Source organism: Erpetoichthys calabaricus, chromosome 9, assembly GCF_900747795.2.
Source record: "Erpetoichthys calabaricus chromosome 9, fErpCal1.3, whole genome shotgun sequence".
In the NCBI taxonomy this organism is placed as follows: Eukaryota; Metazoa; Chordata; class Cladistia; order Polypteriformes; family Polypteridae; genus Erpetoichthys; species Erpetoichthys calabaricus.
In genome coordinates, this window is record NC_041402.2 from 94,750,476 (window position 1) to 94,772,737 (window position 22,262).

Here is a 22,262-nt window from a genome sequence, read left to right on the forward strand (position 1 = left end):
GGATGTACTGTATTCACGTTTCGGCATTTCAAAAGATTGTTTTATTTATGACATGCTTTTTTCTAAAGCATCTCTGGAAATAAAAATCATATCTTCCACCTCCGACTGGAGTGTCTTCTATGGTGTTGTGACAGACTGTATTGTCTTCTTGGAAGGAAATCACATTTCTTTTATATATTTCATTTAACATTTTTAAATGGGAGAATTCAACAAAAAAGAAGTGTTCATTACCTTAACCCATAATTCTCAACTTTTTGTCTTTCTATTTGGAGAAATTTTCATGTTCTTGCATGCTTTCAAAGGTTAATTTTTACTGTCCAAAAACATTCAATTAGCTTGTCGAGTCTAAATTATCTTTACAATAGACAGTCTGTCTGGGGTTCCCTATCCCCAGAATCTGGCTTTTTGGGACACTATTAGGAAAATTGCATTCAGAAAATGAATTCATAGATTATTAAATTGAGGGATTTCTGCAATAGTTAGTTTATAAGGCTTCAACATGCAGATCCTTCTTTCTATTTAGGCAAATCATTTTTCCATGTTACTCTTTAGACAGTGATATATGTAGTCTTTACATCTTTACTACACAAGCTTACTGATACAGCCCAGTCAGTACAATATAATAAGTGGAAAAAGGTAAAATAAAATAAATAAACTCACATGATAACATGAAATGGACCTCCCAAAACCGTCTGCCCAAAATATTTTGTAGGTCCAACTCTCAGTATATCTGGGATCTTGAAAATAGAGCAAAAAATTAATTCAGTTACTTGGAAATGAGACACAATTGGTAAACTTTAACTTCAGTACAAATGCCTCTCAATGTTGTTTCTGTGTCTGATGTTAAGATACACTTTAAATTAAAGCTGAGTTTAAAAAAAGCTAAAGAATTCTAAATTACACAAAGTGGCTTGAATAGAGAAACACCTACCTCTAATAGAAGGATAACCACTGCACCAATTAGGCTAATCATTTCACCAACCAGTCTGAGATGATCACTGTAGGTGATGTAACTTTCCTGAAGATAAATGAAACATTGTGTTCAGCATAGTCATAAGTTTAATGGCAAACATCAGTGTCTTATTAATTGAGATTCTTAAGTAGGCTGTCATTTGTTCATGGTTTTCGCATCTCTCAAATGTGAACTAGACAAGCAGGTTAAATGAAAGATGGGTATTTTTCTAAATAAAATAAATCAGTGTGTAGCTGTGGTGTTTAATCTGAATCTATTCAATTCAGTTTAATTTTAATGGCAGTAAAAGTTTAAGTGAGAAAATGAATACTAAAAAGATGGGAAACAATGAAAAAAAATCAGATTCTGCAAAGTAAATAAAAAAAAAAACCAAAGGAGCACACCTTAACAAGGCAGATTACTGTAAACTTCAAAAGACATGACATAATGCATGACTTACCATGAATACTGCCTGTCAAAGTTCTGGTATTACATTAAAATATATGACAATAAACTTAATATGTTTATCCTAGGAAACCATTCCCAGATAAAAAAAATAAAAAAATCAGTGAGTGCAGCCAGGATAATTTTAAAACTTTTGCAGGCCCAGAAGTAGCAACAACAAAGACTTAAATAAATTAATGGTTGATCACATACCAGACTGAAATAGCTAAATTTCAGGTGTGATTTGAACCTTACAAATTAATGGAACCTTAGCAGATAAGTGTCCTAGTATTCAAATGAAAGGGTGGTGGTGTGAGGATATTTGATGAGGCATGGGCAACAAGAGAATGGCACAGGGCAGCACTCATTCTCACATTTCCAAAGGACAGAGAGAGTGAAAAAGACAACCACAATAGCAGCAGGAGAGGTTCTGCACTTGCCATTGTGTTATGTATGTCCTGCATGTGTGTTTAGTGCTTTAGAAGAACAATATGTATAATCACCAGGGGTCAGATTTATAAAATTTGCATATGCACAAAAAGAGGCCTGTAATGTATGTACACAACCTTCCATGCAAAAGTCAGGATTTATAAAAGAAAACTTGACAGGAGAACTCTGACCCATGCGATTCTATTCAATAAGGGCGCGCACAAAAAGGCGACCTTCAAAAGGGCGACCTCAATTGGGCGCGGAGAATAAAAGCGCACATAAATAAAAGCGATCTTCAAAAGGGCGACCTCAGTTGAGCGCCGAATAAAGGCGCGCGTAAATAAAGGCAAGCTTCAAAAGGACGACCTCAATTGAGCGCCGAATAAAGGCGCGCGTAAATAAAGGCGAGCTTCAAAAGGATGACCTTCGGAGCTAATTAAATTAATTGTCCTTGATTATGCTAATAGACCGCATCTCGAATATCTACGTGGCATTGCACATAATCTACAGCTTCAAGTGTAACTTGCTTTCACCTTTTTATACATTCAGTCATTGCCTTAATCTAATTTTCTGTAATTTTGAAAACAACGAAATATAGAGAGCTTTAGAAATAGTTCGTTAGAAGTTCATGCATTAATTAATTGGATGTTTTAATATTCTTGCTTTCACCTTTTTATACGTTCAATCATTGCCTTTATCTAATAAATTTTCTGTAATTTTGTTGTGTTTGCCTTTATTTGCTGCGCCCAATTGACGTCACCCTTTTGAAGCACTCCTTTATTTATGCGCGCAGTTATTCGGCGTTCAATTGATGTCATCCTTTTGAAGCGCTCCTTTATTTGTGCGTGCATTTATTCGGCACTCAATTGAGGTCGTCCTTTTGAAGCTCGCCTTTATTTGCGCGCGCCTTTATTCGGCGCTCAATTGAGGTCGCCCTTTTGAAGATTGCTTTTATTTATGTGCGCTTTTATTCGCCGCGCCCAATTTAGGTCGCCCTTTTGAAGGTCGCCTTTATGTGCGCGCCCTTATTGACGGATACCGACCCATGCATAACCAACATTTCAGAGAAAGTGAGAAATAACTAAATTCTTGATAAAGCAGGGAAATGCAGACAAACCATGATGACTCCAGCGCTATATGATTCACATCAGCGAGTTGTTATTTGAATGTGCGTTGACGTGACAAACATATTACACCTTAAAAATGATAATTATGGTGCACAGACTGTATTTTAGCTTCCTTAGAAGAGGGTCAATGCTGAATATTTGTACTTTAGAACTTTTTGGTTTTTCGTCAGTTTAAATAGGCTACCTGTTTTCACTTCTCAGGGACCTGGCTGAAAAGTCAGGAATATCTCAGCCAAGCTTCAGCTCTGTCATGCCTACTGTGCTGAAAGCCATTAACTGACTGACGAGGCTCTGTTACTGTATGGTGTGGGTGTACATACATAAAACAATATGTTTTTGCCAACATAAAAAGGGAATTTGCAACAGTGTCTGGTTTTCCTAACTTACTGTATATACTCACATTTAAATTTTCTCTCGGATAAATCAGGGCTTGATTTTACAATATTATTTCCGGTATTTTGTAATGTCGGTCGTATAAGTCGAATGTGGAAAACTCACGCTATTGGTCTAAGAGATTATGATATGCTAACGACCACCTGAGAGAGTAACCATGGAACACATTGTCTTTTTTTTCAATGTACTGTGCCTAAGTGACCACACGGTAATACCCAAACTATTCCGAAGCTATGTTTGCACTGTTTTGTGTTTTTTGTATCTTACACCCTCATACACCTTTATCGTAAGAGTATCCCTTATCTATGATGAAGTGTTCAATCAGAAGAAAATATGAAGCCGATTTTAAATTAAAAGTCATTGAAATGACGAAAGAAATTGGTAACTGCACTGCTGCAACAAAATTCTATGTGTCTGAGAAACTGGTACAAGATTGGAGGAGGCAAGAATCTCTCTATTATAAAAAAAATCCTGGAGAGAAACACTAGGGCGTTGAGACGTGATCTTCACATTAAGATCATGGAAGACACTTAAAAGACCTGCGAGACGAAAGGAAATGGCCACAGAGCATCTCGCGGGGACCTTAAATATGAGACATTGTGCCAAGAGATTGACCCAGGACCGTCTTGCAATGATGAAGAACATAAGATTCTTGTAAGACACACTCTACTTACAACCAATATCAAATAAGACAACGGACAGCAAAACATTCAGTCATGTGAAGGATTTGAGCACACACAGATCCAGGGTCTCAGAGCATATAAAGTGTATAAGAACAATACGTTATAAATGAAACGTCAATGACTAAGCGAAGAAGAAAGCAGCCCGGAGAAAAGAGACTCAAAAGCGTTGGAAAGAAAAAAGAGCAAAAAAGAAAAAATAATCTAGGTGCAAATTCAGAAAATAAGGAAAGTAATTATCAGCCTGTAACAAGTGGAGTTGAAACAAAGCACATCGAATCGGGCTCAGAATTAAAAGACAGAGTAAAAGACAAAGTAGAACTTCATAAAGATGTTCATAAACGTTGGCACTATACACATGCACAGTAGGTTAGAGATTATGAAAGCAGTGGAATTCGAAAGGATCAAAAAAAAAAAAAATTGGCGCGATACACATGTGGAGAAAGGTACAGAATATGAAAGTAGGAAAATTAGAAAGTACAGTGATCCCTTGCTATATGGCGCTTCGTCTTTCGCGGCTTCACTCTATTGCGGATTTTATATGTAAGCATATTTAAATATATATCGCAGATTTTTCGCTGCTTCGCGGGTTTCTGCGGACAATGGGTCTTTTAATTTCTGGTACATGCTTCCTCAGTTGGTTTGCCCAGTTGATTTCATACAAGGGATGCTATTAGATAGATAGATAGATAGATAGATAGATAGATAGATAGATAGATAGATAGATAGATAGATAGATAGATAGATAGATAGATAGATAGATAGATAGATAGATAGATAGATAGATAGATAGATAGATAGATAGATAGATAGATACTTTATTAATCCCAATGGGAAATTCACATTCTTCAGCAGCAGCATACTGATACAATAAATAATATTAAATTAAAGAATGATAACAATGCAGGTGAAAAACAGAAAAACAGACAATAACTATGTATAATGTTGAATGTTAACGTTTACCCCTCTGGGTGGAATTAAAGAGTCGCATAGTTTGGGGGAGAAACGATCTCCTCAATCTGTCAGTGGAGCAGGACAGTGACAGCAGTCTGTCGCTGAAGCTGCTCTTCTGTCTGGAGATGATACTATTAAGTGGATGCAGTGGATTCTCCATAATTGATAGGAGCCTGCTGAGCGCCCTTTGCTCTGCCACAGATGTTAAACTGTCCAGCTCCATGCCAACAATAGAGCTTGCCTTCCTCACCAGTTTGTCCAGACGTGAGGCGTCTTTCCTCTTAATGCTGCCTCCCCATCACACCACTGCGTAGAAGAGGGCGCTCGCCACAACTGTCTGATAGAACATCTGCATCATCTTATTGCAGATGTTGAAGGACGCCAGCCTTCTAAGGTAGTATAACCGGCTCTGTCCTTTCTTGCACAGCGCATCAGTATTGGCAGTCCAGTCTAATTTATCATCCAGCTGCACTCCCAGATATTTATAGGTCTGCACCATCTGCTATTGGCAGATGGCTGAGAAGCTACCCAACTTACTTTTCTCTCTCTCTCTCTTGCGCTGACATTCTCTGATCCTGACGTAGGGGGATTGAGCAGGGGGGCTGTTCGCACACCTAGACGATACGGACGCTCGTTTAAAAATGCTGAAAGATTATCTTCATGTTGTTCCCTTTTGTGCAGCTGCTTCGTGAAGCGACATGCTGCACGGTGCTTCGCATACTTAAAAGCTCGAAGGGCACGTATTGATTTTTCATTGTTTGTTTTTCTCTGTCTCTCTCTCTCTGCTCCTGACGGAGGGGATGTGAGCTGCTGCCTTCAACAGCTTTGTGCTGCGGTGCTTCGCATACTTAAAAGCCAAACAGCCCTATTGATTTGTTTGCATTTCTCTCTCTCTCTGACATTCTCTGCTCCTGACACGCACTCCTTTGAAGAGGAAGATATGTTTGCATTCTTTTAATTGTGAGACGGAACTGTCATCTCTATCTTGTCATGGAGCACAGTTTAAACTTTTGAAAAAGAGACAAATGCTTGTTTGCAGTGTTTGAATAAAGTTCCTGTCTCTCTATAACCTCCTGTGTTTCTGTGCAAATCTGTGACCCAAGCATGACACTATAAAAATAACCATATAAACATATGGTTTCTACTTCGCGGATTTTCACCTTTCGTGGGGGGTTCTGGAATGCAACCCCTGCGATGGAGGAGGGATTACTGTATAAAAAAAAGAAAGTAAAGATCGTAGTAGCACAAACAAATGGAAATTATTACTCGAAAAAGGGAAAATAATCACAACAGACCAGGTGTCACTGAAAAAAAAGCAGGACAAAGTGAGGTGAGAAATAAAAAACAGAGTAGAAAACAAAGTAAAATGTCATAAAGAGGTTAAAAAACAAGAAGGCCAAACACATGCAGAACAGGTTAGAGATAATGAAAACTGGAATTCAAAAGACTCAAAAAAAAAACGTAGGCACAAAACACATGCAGAGCAAGATACAAAATATGAAAGCAGAACAAAACGACAGTGTCAAAAAAGAAAGTAAACATCACATTAACACAAAAAAAGGGAAATTATTACTCAGAGAAATAATGAAAAGGCGAATAGAGATCGAATACTGTATATGGACATAGGTGATATTTCAGAAGTATATAAATATTGTAAGGATTTGAAGTTTAAATCAGAGAATTTCAAAAATGGAGTTTACCTCAAATGCATTTATTGGATACTTTGCAAAAAAAATTATTAACTGCTGATGATGTAGATCGCTTTGTCTGTGCTGAAATTCCAAACAGAAAAACCTATCCTGAATTATGGTACAAAGTCATTAAACACATGTCTCACTGACCTCATTTGAAAGATTCAGCATATCGGGACATGAAGATTCCAAATATTGCTTTTACATAGCAACACTTCAAAGAAAAAATAATCTTAAAAGTGTGTATCCAGAAAACCAAACACGGGGGTTGGCGAGTGAAGCCCCCTAGTATGTAAAAAAAAATAATTAAGTGTTGCATTGTTGAACAAGCGTTTAAGTCGGGGTCTGATTTTATGATCAATTTTTTTGGGTTTCAAGACCTGACTTATATGCGAGTATATACTGTAATCAAAGTAATTCATTGCACACATATTGCAATAAGAGAACCTAGTGAGAATGAAGTTTCTTTTATTAACCATAAGCAGTGAAATTCCATTAACGTACAAGTCATCTTTGATGCCAAGAAGAATTTTACAAATGTCATAGCTGGGAGGCATCAATCTATGATTCATTTATTCTGAGGCAAAGTAGCACTGGCCCAGGACTTGTGAATGGTATTATATCCATTGGTATTATAGTAACCATGAGCTAGCAATTTTCATTAATTCCATTATACAAGTTTAGTTTTTGAGCCCTACTGCTTAGGAGCCTGAAGTAACTATTATAAGTTGTCTGTGTAGTATTCTGTTTTGTCAAAATATTTAAAAAGCTGTTTTCTAATTGATTTTCAGGTTTTTAAATGTCATTTCTATCTGAGCTGTGCAATTTAATAAAAAATCCAATAATGTTTACATTTTCTACCACCAGTGTTTTTTCCTATTTAATTTCATTAAGCAGCCTTTGTTTCCAGTATTTTCCTGCTCAAATACATTATTCTTTGAGACACTTTGCTTTCTGCTCCACTTTAATTGATAGGACTTTTTTCAACCATGGAAGAGTATTACATCTTCCCTAAGCTGTGCTATGATTCACTCTAAAATTACATTTCATAACATGTTGTTTACATTGTTTACACTGACTTTAAAGAAATAAGTATTTCATTTACTACTTGTTGCTTTTTGAAATATGATGCTCCTTTCTTGAAATGTATTTACATCGCTACATCAAAAATAATTCCATTCAAAGGATCTCTGCCTGGAACATTTATCAATCCATCTTCCAAACCCTGCTTATCCATAGCAGGGTCACCTGTCCCACCAAGCGTCTGGCTCAAGGCAGGAACTTTCCCTGGACATGGAATTAGTCAATCACAGGATGAACACACACTTATACTGGGGGCCAATGTAGCATTGGCAATAAACCTAACCTGCATTTCTTTGAACTGTGGGAGGAAACTAGAGTACCCAGACAAAACCTATATGGACACAGGCAGAACATGCAGACTCTACTCAAGAAGCCCCTGGGACACAAGCCCCTGGTCCCCTTACTGCTAGTCAGCAGTGCAACCTCTGAGCCATCGTGCCACCCCTGTGTGGAACATATACGTCAAATAAAAGACTTCCATAAGCCTTTTCTTCTTGCTCATTAAATTACCAAAATATCATGAATCATCCATTAAGTAATTTCTAAACCTTTTTTAAACCCACCTTAATACTTTTAATCTATGCAGTTAAAGTGAGAGGACTTCAAATAATTTCCCCTGATCACTTTATCTCCTGCGGCTCTGCCCATGTAGTAGTGAAACAGGGTATACTTTAAAAATAAATTTAAAAGAAAAATATAATTCTGGCGACAGAAGATAGGTATGCTCTAACATCAAATGTTGGCACTGTATCTTATCGTGTTCAGCTCTAACGGGAGAGTGTCCCCTGCGTGGGGAGAAAAGCATGTGGCTATGATATCTATGGCATTCAGCAGCTACCCTCTAAAACACACTTAGCTCTGATCTCTCTCTCAAAAACGTCAAACATTACTTGTTAACAATCTGTAGATGATAATGTCTGTTGAACAAACAGATATCGCTAGCTAAGCGGAGGCAAGGTATGCTGCAACACGTGGTGAGAGGTAGACAGATTCGAACGGAGGCTGGTGCATGAGTGAGGAGGGCCCCACCCCCTTCTACTCGGTTCGCTTCCTCTCTCTCAGATTCTTGCAAATTAATTGGTACCAAAAGTAAACTATGATACATAGCACGATGAGATATATATATATTGTCACAGATGACTGCGGTCATTACCTGGCCGGGATGCTGGAAAGGACCAGAAAGGGACATTAATAGCTTCCGGGGCACAAGGGGGCAGCCGCCCTGGATAAAAAGAGGACCACGGGACAGGGACAAAGAGGATTTATACTATTGGGAACCGTGGCCACTGCCAGGGGGCGGTTTAAGCCTCAGGAGACCCGGATGTGATTACTTCCGCCACACTTGGCAAGATGGCGGAGGGATCGGCCAGGGACGCCCAGAGTGCTTCCGGTTCAAAGGGCAGCACTTCCGCCACACCAGGAAGTGCTGCCGGATGGACAGCATCAGCCACCTGGAGCACATCCGGGTGGGAATAAAAGGGGCCGCCTCCTTGCAGTCAGAGAGCCAGAGTCGGGAGTGGGAGAAGGACGAAGCTCCCTGGAGGAGTAGAGGCGGCAAATATAGTGGTGATTATTGCTGAGTGCATTGTGTGATGGTGGAATTGTGTTTATTAATGGCTAATAAACGTGTGCATTTTATAAAGATGTGGTCTCCGACTGGTGGTGTCCGGGCAACTATCACAATATATATATATACTGTATATATATATGTATACTCATATATATATATATTTTGATATAACCACTAGACTAATCATATACCCCTCTTTTCTTTTTCCTTCCTACTATTCACACATCATCTTTATTCTTCAAATTAAGCATATAGAAATTTACTTTGTCAGCCTAACACACATTAACCTGACTGGATTCAATCAAAATACACTTGCATACCTTCACCTTACAAATTTTATTATCAAGAATTTGACAAATGATACCTTTTTAAAAATGATTTTAAAGAACTTGATATAACTTGTGCTAATCAAAGAACTAGATATGCTGTTTTATATTCTAGAATATTTAACCAATCATTATTGCAATGCTGTTTTCAATACTCTTTAAAGCAAAAAAAAAAAATTGACAAATACTTTCACATAGATTTATCATTAGAATTCCCCCTCTATATTTCTCAATAGAATGGCAAATCATGAAAATATTACACTTTATGAAAAATAAATAAAGATCACTTTTTAATAGAGAGATTATAGTTTGACTTTCTCAACCTGGCTTATTTGCTGGTCAGGAAAAGTGAAAGATTTCTTTGGCCATTGTGTAATCTGTTTTACTGGTAAAAGGGCACAATAAGGCCTACAGGGCAAACCAGTTTACTATTCATTTCATTTTGTAGAGCTAAATATGTAAGTGAGCCGGTGCGACTTTTACAGCTACACAAAACCACTTTTTGTGCTTCAAGAGTGGAAAGGGCACTTAAATTCATGCATTTTTGTTGGCTTCAAGCTAAATGAAACTTAAAAAACTTTACCTGATTGCTGTGTTTAGTGTGCTGCCCTTTCTTGACAGTTAAAGGATCGAGTTCCCATAACTTGTTTTGGATTGCCTGAACTCTGTCACCTAGGAATAGTATTACAAGATTCCTCTTTAAATGTTACAATTTACTTTTCTCAAGGTTGCTTATGGGGAATTCCTTTCTAGGACACCCTGTATACTTTAAGAAAAACCTCCTACCTGCTTTTTGTTGCTGTTTATCCATGCATTTGTGTAAGTCAGGGTCTACTAATGCCAGTGCTTCAGGTTCTTTTAGATATTGTCTTGTACCAGCTTTGTGCCATGTATGTCCTTTGTAATTGCTTGTTTCATCACTAAACCTCTACACTAGTTTAATTTTTTGACATATTTTGGTTATATGCCACAAATTAAACTGTAACACAATGAAAGTTAATAGTTACTCAAGAATATAAATGATAGTTCTGCTACTGTTCACACAAGCAATAGAAGTTAGGGGAATAACAAACAGTTGCAGTTAATCAAGAGATGATAGGGTCAAAGAGGAGTTTTAAACACTGAAATAAAACTCAGTTATTATAAATCATACTCTGGCACAAAGTCATTTAATATCTTTTTCTAACTCATTTGATCCAGGCCAGGGTCGCTGGGTGTGCTGGAGCCTAGCCCAGCTACAATTGGGCAGAACAACAACCCCTAGACAGGGCACCAGTCCATTGCTGGGTGAACACACATGCACACATCCATACAAACACATACTGGGGCCAATTTATTAACAGCAATTTACCAAACCTGAGTCTCTCTGGACTATTGGAAGAAATCAGAGTGAACCTACACAAACATGCAAACTCCATGAAAGAAACATCCAGGTCAGTACCACACTATTGTGCTGCCCTATATAGATATTGAAGTGAAGGTCTGTGATTCAGGTTGCATATTTATATATAGAAATCCACAAAGAGAGAAAATTAATCACTTATCCCTTACTGAGCTTTCATCACATGCCAGGTATCATTATCAGAGGAAAATGATTAGATTTAAAGGAATCAAGACTATATAGAGTAAATGAGGAAGGGGGGTAGGTGGGTGTAAGAGGGGTGGATTAGTATGGAGGGGGAGGTTCAGGGGGTGTGTTCGGATTCAGTGGGTTGGAAAATGGATGGATGGATGGGTTAAGGGGGTGTTAGTCTTGAAGTCTTTTTTATTATTTGGATGTTCTTATTTTTAAATCTGTATATGCTGGGTTCATGTCCAAATGTCTGTTAATGACATTTACATTTGATAGCCACAATTCAGCCAGCTCTCTGCCACTCTTTGTATTTGCCTTAAATCTCACTTGTGCTGTGTCCTAGTTAAATGTGTGCCCTGCAGACTTGGTATATGCATGTATCAGAGACAGTGGGTCCTTTCCTCTGACAATATTGCAATGTTCTTGTTGTGAGTGTTTTGGATATTTGTCCTACGTATACAGCTGGGCACTGCATAATATACTGTATACTGTGTTTCATGTCTCTGCTGCAGATTTCTTGCTCTTGGCATTAAAAAGAACTGTCCGCAGAGTGTTTCACAGTTTATGTGGTACTTTCATGCCTGATCTAGAGAGGATGTGCGCTGCGATTTCTGATATGACACGTTAAAAAGGAAGATTGTACCAGGCAGAATGGGAGATGTCAATTGTTTGTGAGGTCTAGGACATTTCCTGCAAAAGCATTGTTTGATAAATTTTTTGGAGTAGCCATTTGTTGCATTCTTTTTAGTATTCTATGTATTACAGTGTGTATATATCCTTCTGAATCAAATCTTAATGTAACATCATTTATGCTATATGGGGTTATTGCAGCATGTCTTTTCAGGAATCAGCTTTACAAAAGATAGCAACGTGAAGATAATCTTTCAGCATTTTTAGACAAGCGTCCGTATCGTCTAGGTGTGCGAACAGCCCCCCTGCTCAATCCCCATACGTCAGGATCACAGATAGTCAGCACAAGAGTGAGAGAAAAGTAAGCAATCTAGCTTCTCAGCCATCTGCCAATAGTGTCCCTTGTATGAAATCAACTGGGCAAACCAACTGAGGAAGCATGTACCAGAAATTAAAAGACCCATTGTCCGCAGAAATCCGCGAACCAGCAAAAAATCCGCGATATATATTTAAATATGCTTATATATAAAATCACAATTTAAATGACCGCTACACGCGCGTGTTGACTCGGCGATGCCCAGAGCAGAAAGAACGCGCTCTGGCCGCTCCAACCGCGCCATGCGGGGAGTGAGAGAGACGCCAATATCTCACACTCTCTCCCCCCTTAAAGAAATTAAATGGGTGCGAGTGAGACCACTGACCTCCCTCCCTTCTATTAGTTATAGGTTATAGTACGTTCGGCTTATCCATGAGTCCGGCTTATCTATGATACGATTTTATTTTAAAAATTCGTATGATTTTTGGTCTCCAGCTTATACATGAGTCCAGCTTATAGACAAGAACCTAGGGTACATATATATACATATCTACATATACACATATACATATATATATATATATATATATATATATATATATATATATATATATACACACATACATACATACATACATATATATATATATATATATATATATATATATATATATATACATACACACATACATACATACATATATATATATATAGATATATATATATACACATACATACTGTAGCAGATAGAGGCATGATCCACCTCTTGAACCGTCAGGTACCACATCCTGGTACTGACACCACTGTGTGACCCTGAGGAAGTCACTTCACCTGCCTGTGCTGCAAAAAACAAAAGTAATGTAACAAATTGTACCTCAGATGTTGCAAGTTGCTGGAATAAAGGCATAAGTAAAATAGATAAATATGTATTATACACATAGGAACTATTCATTTGTTTTCAGTTAAGTCATCTGCAGCAAACCTTTATAAATGAGGGTTTCTCCTTTTTAGATAGTGCAAACTGTTTCTTCTTCATTGAGGTTTTCTCTTGGAGAGCTTTTTTCATTTCATTGAAAATTAAAGCAGCAGCTGCCAAAATATGTAGCTTTCTTATTAATTTTTCAACATTGTGTAAAATAACTTTATAAAGTTACATAAAAGGTTTAAATACTGGTTATCCTTTTACACTAAAATATTACTAAAGAGATACAAAAAAAGTAAAATGCATATGTTCTTTTTCTTTAAGGATATTAAATATTACTGAAGAAAGAAAAAAAAACTAAAAACAGCCAAATGGGGCTATGCATATGAACTTAAAAGGTTTAAATAAAACAGAAATATATACCTTTATTTTTACTTCTTTAACTTGTGGAGGGTGTATCCTGTAGCAAAGCCCTAACTTTTTTCGTGAAAGCCCGTTTAAAAACAGGTGTAAAGATATTGACAATAAGCTACGCAAACCCACCAAGACATGGAATCGTTTCAATCAAGTATCATTACATCTTCCTTTCTTAAAGAGAAGTAAGGCAGTACTTATAAGCTTACATATATATATATAGACATACACACATGTATATATATCTATATCTATATATATCTATCTATGTATATCTATATATCTATATCTATATATATCTATATCTCTATATACATATATATATCTATATCTATATATATATATAGATCTATATATCTATATATATACATATATATATATACATATAGATCTATATATATATATAATTTTTATTAAGAAGAAAACCTTTTTAAATTGAGGGAAAATATACCAATAACAATTTGTTAAGGATCTGTTTTTTTGTGAAGCAGCCTTAACACAGCTTTTCCGCTGTTTTATAAACGAACGCCATATAAGGTCTTTCTTTTTCATTGCTTCGCCAATGGAAGCAGCCTTTTTATTTAATCCACGGGTTGTCCGCTGTTTTTTTGTTCGTTTATTACGATTGTTATAGTTCTGTTTGTATACCACGTTGTCAGTTCAGCACTCCGGTTGTAATATGACCAAGCCGTGCAAGCACACTCTTGAGAATGCAACGTATAGTTGTACAGGAGAAAAGCAATCTTGCCTGAAATCAATGGCAACCTTTTGTAGGTCTGTGAACTTAATATAAACTTTAGGTTTACACGGTGCTTTCTTTCCGAAGTATATGTATTTGCAGCTGGAGATCCACGAAGGGAGAAAAAAGAATCACGTATCATAAAATAGTTTTTATTCCTGAGCTTTCAACCCCTATCAGGGGTCTTCATCAGAGTATAATGCTTAGACTTACAAGAATCAAAGGCAATATATAGCAACACATTAAGTGGGGGGGGGTGACTAAGTCCGTATGATCGGGGGGGGGGGGGGTTTGTATAGTTTATTTTTTATGTACATGTTCTTCTTAAGTTAGCATTTCCTGGATTTATGTCCAACTGTCTGTTGATGGCGTTTTCATCTGATAGCCAAGACTCGGCCAACTCTCTGGCACTTTTAGTACTGGCCTTAAATTTTACTTTTACATTGTCCCAGTTGAATGTGTGTCCTGTCGATTTAGTATGTGCATAGATCAAAAATAGTGTGTCCTTTCTTCTGACGGCATTGCGATGTTCCTGTACACGTGTTGAGATTCTTTTTGACGTTTGTCCTATGTATACCGCTGAGCAAGAATTGCATAGAATACTATAAACTGCGTTTCGTGTTTCTGCTGTCGATTGCTTGTTTTTAGCATTAAACAGGACCGTGCGCAGATTGTTCGTGGGTTTGTGTGCTATTCTGATGCCCCACTTGGTCAGGATGCGCGCTGTGCCTTCTGACACATTGTGGTGATAAGGGAGTGAGTGCCAGGTGGGGTGGGGGTTCTGATTTAAGTCAATTGTTTGCTGATTCATTTGGCGTCTGCTGTGTAGGCTCCGATTAATGAATGTTTTTGAGTATCCGTTCGAGGTGAAAAGGTGGAAGAGATAGCGTCTCTCATTAATTTTTGTTTCCTTAGTATTACAATGAGTGTGCACTCGTTTGAATAGGGTTTTCACGCAGCTCCGTTTATGAGATACTGGGTGGTTGCTGGAGAAGTGTAGAATCTTGTCTGTGTAGCATTGTTTGCGGTAAACAAACTCTTCCATATATATATAATATATACACACACATAAACATATATATATACATATATATACATATCTACATATACACATATATATATATATATATATACATATACACATCCACATATATATACATATATATATATATATACACATACATACATCCTTTAGCCGCCACCTTATCGTGGTGGAGGGGTTTGCGTGTCCCAATGATCCTAGGAGCTCTGTTGTCCGGGGCTTTATGCCCCTGGTAGGGCCACCCAAGGCAAACTGGTCCTAGGTGAGGGATGAGACAAAGAGCGGTTAAACAAACCTCCTATGATGTAAAACAATTTTGGACGGCGTTTTCCCTTGCCTGGACGCGGGTCACCGGGGCCCCACTCTGGAGCCAGGCCTGGAGGTAGGGCTCGATGGCGAGCGCCTGGTGGCCGGGCCTGCACCCATGGGGCTCGGCCGGGCACAGCCCGAAGAGGCAACGTGGGTCCCCCTTCCCATGGGCTCACCACCTATGGGAGGGGCCAAGGGGGTCGGGTGCAGTGTGAGTTGGGTGGTGGCCGAAGGCGGGGACCTTGGCGGTCCGATCCTCGGCTACAGAAGCTGGCTCTTGGGACGTGGAATGTCACCTCTCTGAAGGGGAAGGAGCCTGAGCTAGTGCGCGAAGTTGAGAGGTTCCGGCTAGATATAGTCGGACTCACCTTGACGCACAGCTTGGACTCTGGAACCAATCTCCTTGAGAGGGGCTGGACTCTGTACCACTCTGGAGTTGCCCCCAGTGAGAGGCGCCGAGCGGGTGTGGGTATACTTATTGCCCCCCGACTTGGAGCCTGTACATTGGGGTTTACCCCAGTGGACGAGAGGGTAGCCTCCCTTCGCCTTCGGGTGGGGGGACGGGTCCTAACTGTTGTTTGTGCGTATGCACCGAACAGCAGTTCGGAGTACCCACCCTTTTTGGAGTCCCTGGAGGGGGTGCTAGAGGGCATACCTTCTGGGGACTCCCTCGTTCTGCTGGGAGACTTCAATGCTCACGTGGGCAATGACAGTGAGACCTGGAAGGGCGTGATTGGGAGGAATGGCCCCCCCGATCTGAACCCGAGCAGTGTTTTGTTATTGGACTTCTGTGCTCGTCACGGATTGTCCATAACGAACACCATGTTCAAGCATAGGGGTGTTCATATGTACACTTGGCACCAGGACACCCTAGGCCTCAGTTCGATGATCGACTTTGTGGTCGTGTCGTCGGACTTGCGGCCACATGTCTTGGACACTCGGGTGAAGAGAGGGGCGGAGCTGTCAACTGATCACCACCTGGTGGTGAGTTGGCTTCGATGGTGGGGGAGGATGCCGGTCAGGCGTGGTAGGCCCAAACGTGTTGTGAGGGTCTGCTGGGAACGTCTGGAAGAGCCCCCTGTCAGAAGTAGCTTCAACTCCCACCTCCGGCAGAACTTCGACCACATCCCGAGGGAGGTGGGGGACATTGAGTCCGAATGGGCCATGTTCCGTGCCTCTATTGTTGAGGCAGCTGACCGGAGCTGTGGCCGTAAGGTGGTCGGTGCCTGTCGTGGCGGCAATCCCCGAACCCGTTGGTGGACACCGGCGGTGAAGGATGCCGTCAAGCTGAAGAAGGAGTCCTACCGGTCCCTTTTGTCCTGTGGGACCCTGGAGGCAGCTGATAGGTACCGGCAGGCCAAGAGGAATGTGGCTTTGGTGGTTGCTGAGGCAAAAACTCGGGCGTGGGAGGAGTTTGGGGTGGCCATGGAGAACGACTTTCGGATGGCTTCGAGGAGATTCTGGTCCACCATCCGGCGTCTCAGGAAGGGGAAGCAGTGCAGTGTCAACACTGTATATGGTGGGGATGGTGCGCTGCTGACCTCGACTTGGGACGTTGTGGGTCGGTGGGGGGAGTACTTCGAAGACCTCCTCAATCCCATTAACATGCCTTCCAATGAGGAAGCAGAGCCTGGGGACTCAGAGGTGGGCTCCCCCATCTCTGGGACTGAGGTCACCAAGGTGGTCAAAAAACTCCTTGGTGGCAGGGCCCCGGGGGTGGATGAGATACGCCCGGAGTTCCTCAAAGCTCTGGATGTTGTAGGACTGTCTTGGTTGACACGCCTCTGCAACATCGCATGGACATCAGGGACAGTGCCTCTGGATTGGCAGACCGGGGTGGTGGTCCCCCTCTTTAAGAAGGGGGATCGAAGGGTGTGTTCCAACTACAGAGGGATCACACTCCTCAGCCTCCCTGGAAAAGTCTATTCAGGGGTCCTGGAGAGGAGGGTCCGTCGGATAGTCGAGCCTCGGATTCAGGAGGAACAGTGTGGTTTTCGTCCTGGTCGTGGAACAGTGGACCAGCGCTACACCCTTAGCAGGGATTTGGAGGGTGCATGGGAGTTTGCCCAACCAGTCTACATGTGTTTTGTGGACTTGGAAAAGGCATTCGACCGTGTCCTTCGGGGAATCCTGTGGGGGGTACTCCGAGAGTATGGGGTACCGGCCCCCTTGATAAGGGCTGTTCGGTCCCTGTACGATCGTTGCCAGAGCCTGGTCCGCATTGCCGGCAGTAAGTCAAACCCATTTCCAGTGAGAGTTGGACTCCACCAGGGCTGCCCTTTGTCATCGATTCTGTTCATAACTTTTATGGACAGAATTTCTAGGCGCAGCCAGGGCGTTGAGGGGGTCTGGTTTGGTGGGCTCAGGATTGGGTCACTGCTTTTTGCAGATGATGTTGTCCTGTTTGCTTCATCAGGCCGTGATCTTCAGCTCTCTCTGGATCGGTTCGCAGCCAAGTGTGAAGCGGCTGGGATGAGAATCAGCACCTCCAAATCCGAGACCATGGTCCTCAGCCAGAAAAGGATGGAGTGCCCTCTCAGGGTTGGTAGCGAGATCCTGCCCCAAGTGGAGGAGTTCAAGTATCTGGGGGTCTTGTTCACGAGTGAGGGAAGAATGGAGCGTGAGATCGACAGGCGGATCGGTGCGGCATCCGTAGTAATGCGGGCCTTGAATCGGTCTGTCGTGGTGAAAAAGGAGCTGAGCCGCAAGGCAAAGCTCTCAGTTTACCAGTCGATCTATGTTCCTACCCTCACCTATGGTCATGAGCTATGGGTAGTGACCGAAAGAACGAGATCGCGAATACAAGCGGCTGAAATGAGTTTCCTCCGCAGGGTGTCTGGGCTTTCCCTTAAAGATAGGGTGAGAAGCTCAGTCATCCGGGAGGGGGTCAGAGTAGAGCCGCTGCTCCTCCGCATCGAGAGGAGTCAGATGAGGTGGCTCGGGCATCTGATCAGGATGCCTCCTGGACACCTCCCTGGTGAGGTGTTCCGGGCACTTCTAACCGGGAGGAGGCCCCGGGGAAGACCCAGGACACGTTGGAGGGACTATGTCTCTCTACTGGCCTGGGAACGCCTTGGGATTCTCCCGGAAGAGCTAGAAGAAGTGGCCGGGGAGAGGGAAGTCTGGGCATCTCTGCTCAAGCTGCTGCCCCCGCGACCCGACCTTGGATAAGCGGGAGACAATGGATGGATGGATGGATACATACATACACATACATATATATATATACACACATACATACATACATACATACATACACACATATATATATACACATATATATTTACATATCTACATATGTATATATATATATATATATATACATATCTACATATCTACATATATATATATAGCTGATTACCCAGTGGATTCGCTCACTGAGTGCAAGAGAAAAAATAAAATGTAGTATGTATAAAATAAGTTTGTTAATTGCCAAATTTATTTTTCCACAAATAAAGAGCACTTACAATAACATAGAAATCAATATAAACAACATTAACATCATTATCATATGAGAATATGAAATAATATATAAATATAAATTATAAATATAAATTATTAAACAGTAAAATCTTCTTCTATAATACGCTACCGTGGCTATTAATTTGTCTGTCCAGGATTTTAAATCACCTGTAGCTCGCAAACCGTTTCACCTATTGACTTGAAATTTGGTACACATATACTACGTCACGTCTACTATTCGCTTTCGGGGTGATGATTTTATTACTCTTTTTATCTTTATTTTATTTTATTGTAGAATCAACTCACTGCTGCGCGCACCAGTGTGGCCGTGGCGGATGCGTACAGGTGCCGTTTTCATTCTCTACCACCTTCACTAATCATTCTTGAGGCAGATTGAAGACTTAAGTGCCAGCTTAACTGAAAAATTAAAGAAAACATACTAAGTTATCGCAACACAAAAACTAAATCAGTTTTAACGGGAAAAGATGCCGACGAAAGAAGAGAAGCAGCGGGACGCTAGGGTGAAGAGCTGCTCAATAAGCAGCAAGCGCATCAACCTCTGAGCAAATGAATGGCAAATGTACAGAGAAAGAGGATAAATAACATGAATGCTCATGTCAAGTGTATTCACTCCACGTTATCGTGCAGTGTGCTGTTACTGGTATTTTGCTAAAAGAATTTGAACAACATATAAGAAGTGTATAAATTTTTAAACAGTAAAACATTAACATTTAAGAAGTAAAGATACATTGAGTACTACTGCAGTGCTTTCGGGTATAGTACATTTTTTGTTTACCCATTACATGCATAAATGTATACATTTTTTGGTGTACCTACCGAGAACACGCGACATGACCCGGCAGTTAAAAGTTTCTCGCTCCAGCAATTTTAACTCTGTTACAAAGTCATCCAGAGTCTCGTTTATACCTCGTGTCTTCTCATTAAACTTGTATCTCGCGAATATGGTATTGCAAACGGCAGCGGGAACGTTTCTATAAACTCAATTTAAACTTACGGTTTACACCGTGGTTTGAAGATGCATAGTACGCGACACGTGTTTCGCCGTAATTGTGGGCTTATCAGGCGTACACACTCACTGCACTCCCTTACGGGAAATGAACCTCGTACGTCAGCGCTAGAGGTGAAGCCGCTAACATTGTGCCACGGCGTGTGGTTCGTTCATTTGACAGCATGTAGATCGGGGTAATTACATTACAGGCATTCGTAGTCTGATTCACAATTTGATTGTATGGGTGGTTACCTACCAGGTAACGCTTGTGGTTGGTCAGCAAGTCGGCTAACTTCTGCCATGGTGCCCTCTTTCAGTTGCAAGAAGCAGATCATAGAATGGTTGAAATAGTTTAATATATATAGCAAAATCCCCGCGATTCACAGGGGCGATTATGGTATTGCAAACGGCAGCGGGAGCGTTTCTTTAAATTTAATTTAAACTTACGGTTTACACCGTGCTTTTTTATACCTCATGTCTTATGAAGATGCTTGTATGCATCACTCATTTGCTTCTTATTGTTTCGCTGCCTTGTCAATTGTGTAATGAATGTTCACAGTCAGTTCACGTGATTACATGGGATGCGTGATGACGCGACACGCAACTCCGTCTCCTACGGCCATCTTGCTGCCTTCCATTACAGTATATGGACAAAAAAGAGGTTCCAGTTATGACCATTATGCGTAGAATTTCGAAATGAAACCTGTCTAACTTTTGTAAGTAAGCTGTAAGGAATGAGCCTGCCAAATTTCAGCCTTCTACCTACACGGGAAGTTGGAGAATTAGTGAGTGAGTGAGTGAGTGAGTGAGTGAGTGAGTGAGTGAGTGAGTGAGTGAGTGAGTGAGTGAGTGAGTCAGTCAGTCAGTCAGTCAGTCAGTCAGTCAGTCAGTCAGTCAGTGAGGGCTTTGCCTTTTATTACTATAGGTGCCAGAAAAATGACAGTCAAAACAGATAATAATATATTTAAAGAAACATACTGCACACAAATATTGCTTTAAATAAATTAAGAAGATAGATAAGAAGATGGAGAGAGGCAGTTTTCTAAGAGAGGGAAAAAAAGCATTATAATCTATATATATAATTCACTAAGCTGCCACCAGAGCAAGCAAGACACCCATGAAAGCACGCAGGATAAGCAAGACACCCATGGAAGCACGCAGGAAGGGGTGTGGATTCACTAAGCCGCCAACAAGTAAGACACCTATGGCGCACGCAGGAAGGAGCCACGCCCACCAACTCTAAGACCATTGGATACGACGACAACTCGCAGAGCCACGCCCACCAACTCAGATGCGACGACTTGGAAAAAACGCCGTCATTTATATTCGTCTGTGCTAGAGTACAAATGGACCTCTGAGCCACGTTGACTTTTCAGTTACGACGCACGACCGTGTGCACCATCGCAAACTGTTTTACACGCTACATACAGCAATTCGCATCCGCGACAAACATGCGTCTTCTTAGATGGTCCTGCAGGAACATGGAAGACATTTCCCCGCCCATGACCAGGCGGTGTGTATGCTTCGAGAACGAGGGTGGACGTGGCAGGACCATCTAAGAAGAGGCTGTGTATCGATATATATAATTCACTAAGCCGCTGTCAGAGCAAGCAAGACACCCATGAAAGCACGCAGCGCTTTGAAAGCAGTCAACTCACAAAGCCCAGCCCACCAACTCACGCCCACCAACTCGAGCACGCATCTACCCACGCTCTCAAGGCATTCACGGTGCCTGCTCATGTGCCCGGACGGAACAACTCACTTTCGTCTCTGCTACAGTACACATGCACCACTGAGCCACGTTGACTTTTCATTATTTTTTTCGGTTTCAGCTGCATTTCCATATATAATCCACCAAGTCATCCGACCGTGGGATACAAACGACAGAGCACCGCCCAAGAACTCGAACTGCTAGAGAGACACGCCCACCAATTCTGAAAACGAATGAGACTCCCTCCTGCTTAATAGTTACGCGATCGCCAAGCGGTAGGCATCCAACTTCTTAGAGGGACAAGTGGCTTTCAGCCACGTGAGATTGAGCATTAACAGGTATGTGATGTCTGGTACTGCACGCGCGCTACACTGAATGGATCAATGTGTGTCTACCCGGCGCGGTCAGGCGTGGGTAAGCCGTTGAACCCCATTCGTAATGGGCACCGGGGCTTGCAATTGTTCCCCACGAACGAGGAATACCCAG

General features: G+C 41.1%; 1 protein-coding gene across 2 annotated transcripts in view; it reads right to left on the reverse strand.

The window, feature by feature from the left end:
• Positions 1 to 22,262, reverse strand: part of LOC114657963 (transient receptor potential cation channel subfamily V member 6-like) — a 109,424-nt gene that overhangs the window by 23,695 nt on the left and 63,467 nt on the right. For both annotated transcript variants that reach the window (XM_051932088.1, XM_028809954.2), the window contains 2 exons: positions 932 to 1,018; positions 661 to 737 (listed from right to left, as the gene is read on the reverse strand). In XM_051932088.1, coding sequence (XP_051788048.1) covers positions 661 to 737; positions 932 to 1,018 — 164 coding nt within the window. The remainder of the gene's footprint in view (positions 1 to 660; positions 738 to 931; positions 1,019 to 22,262) is intronic.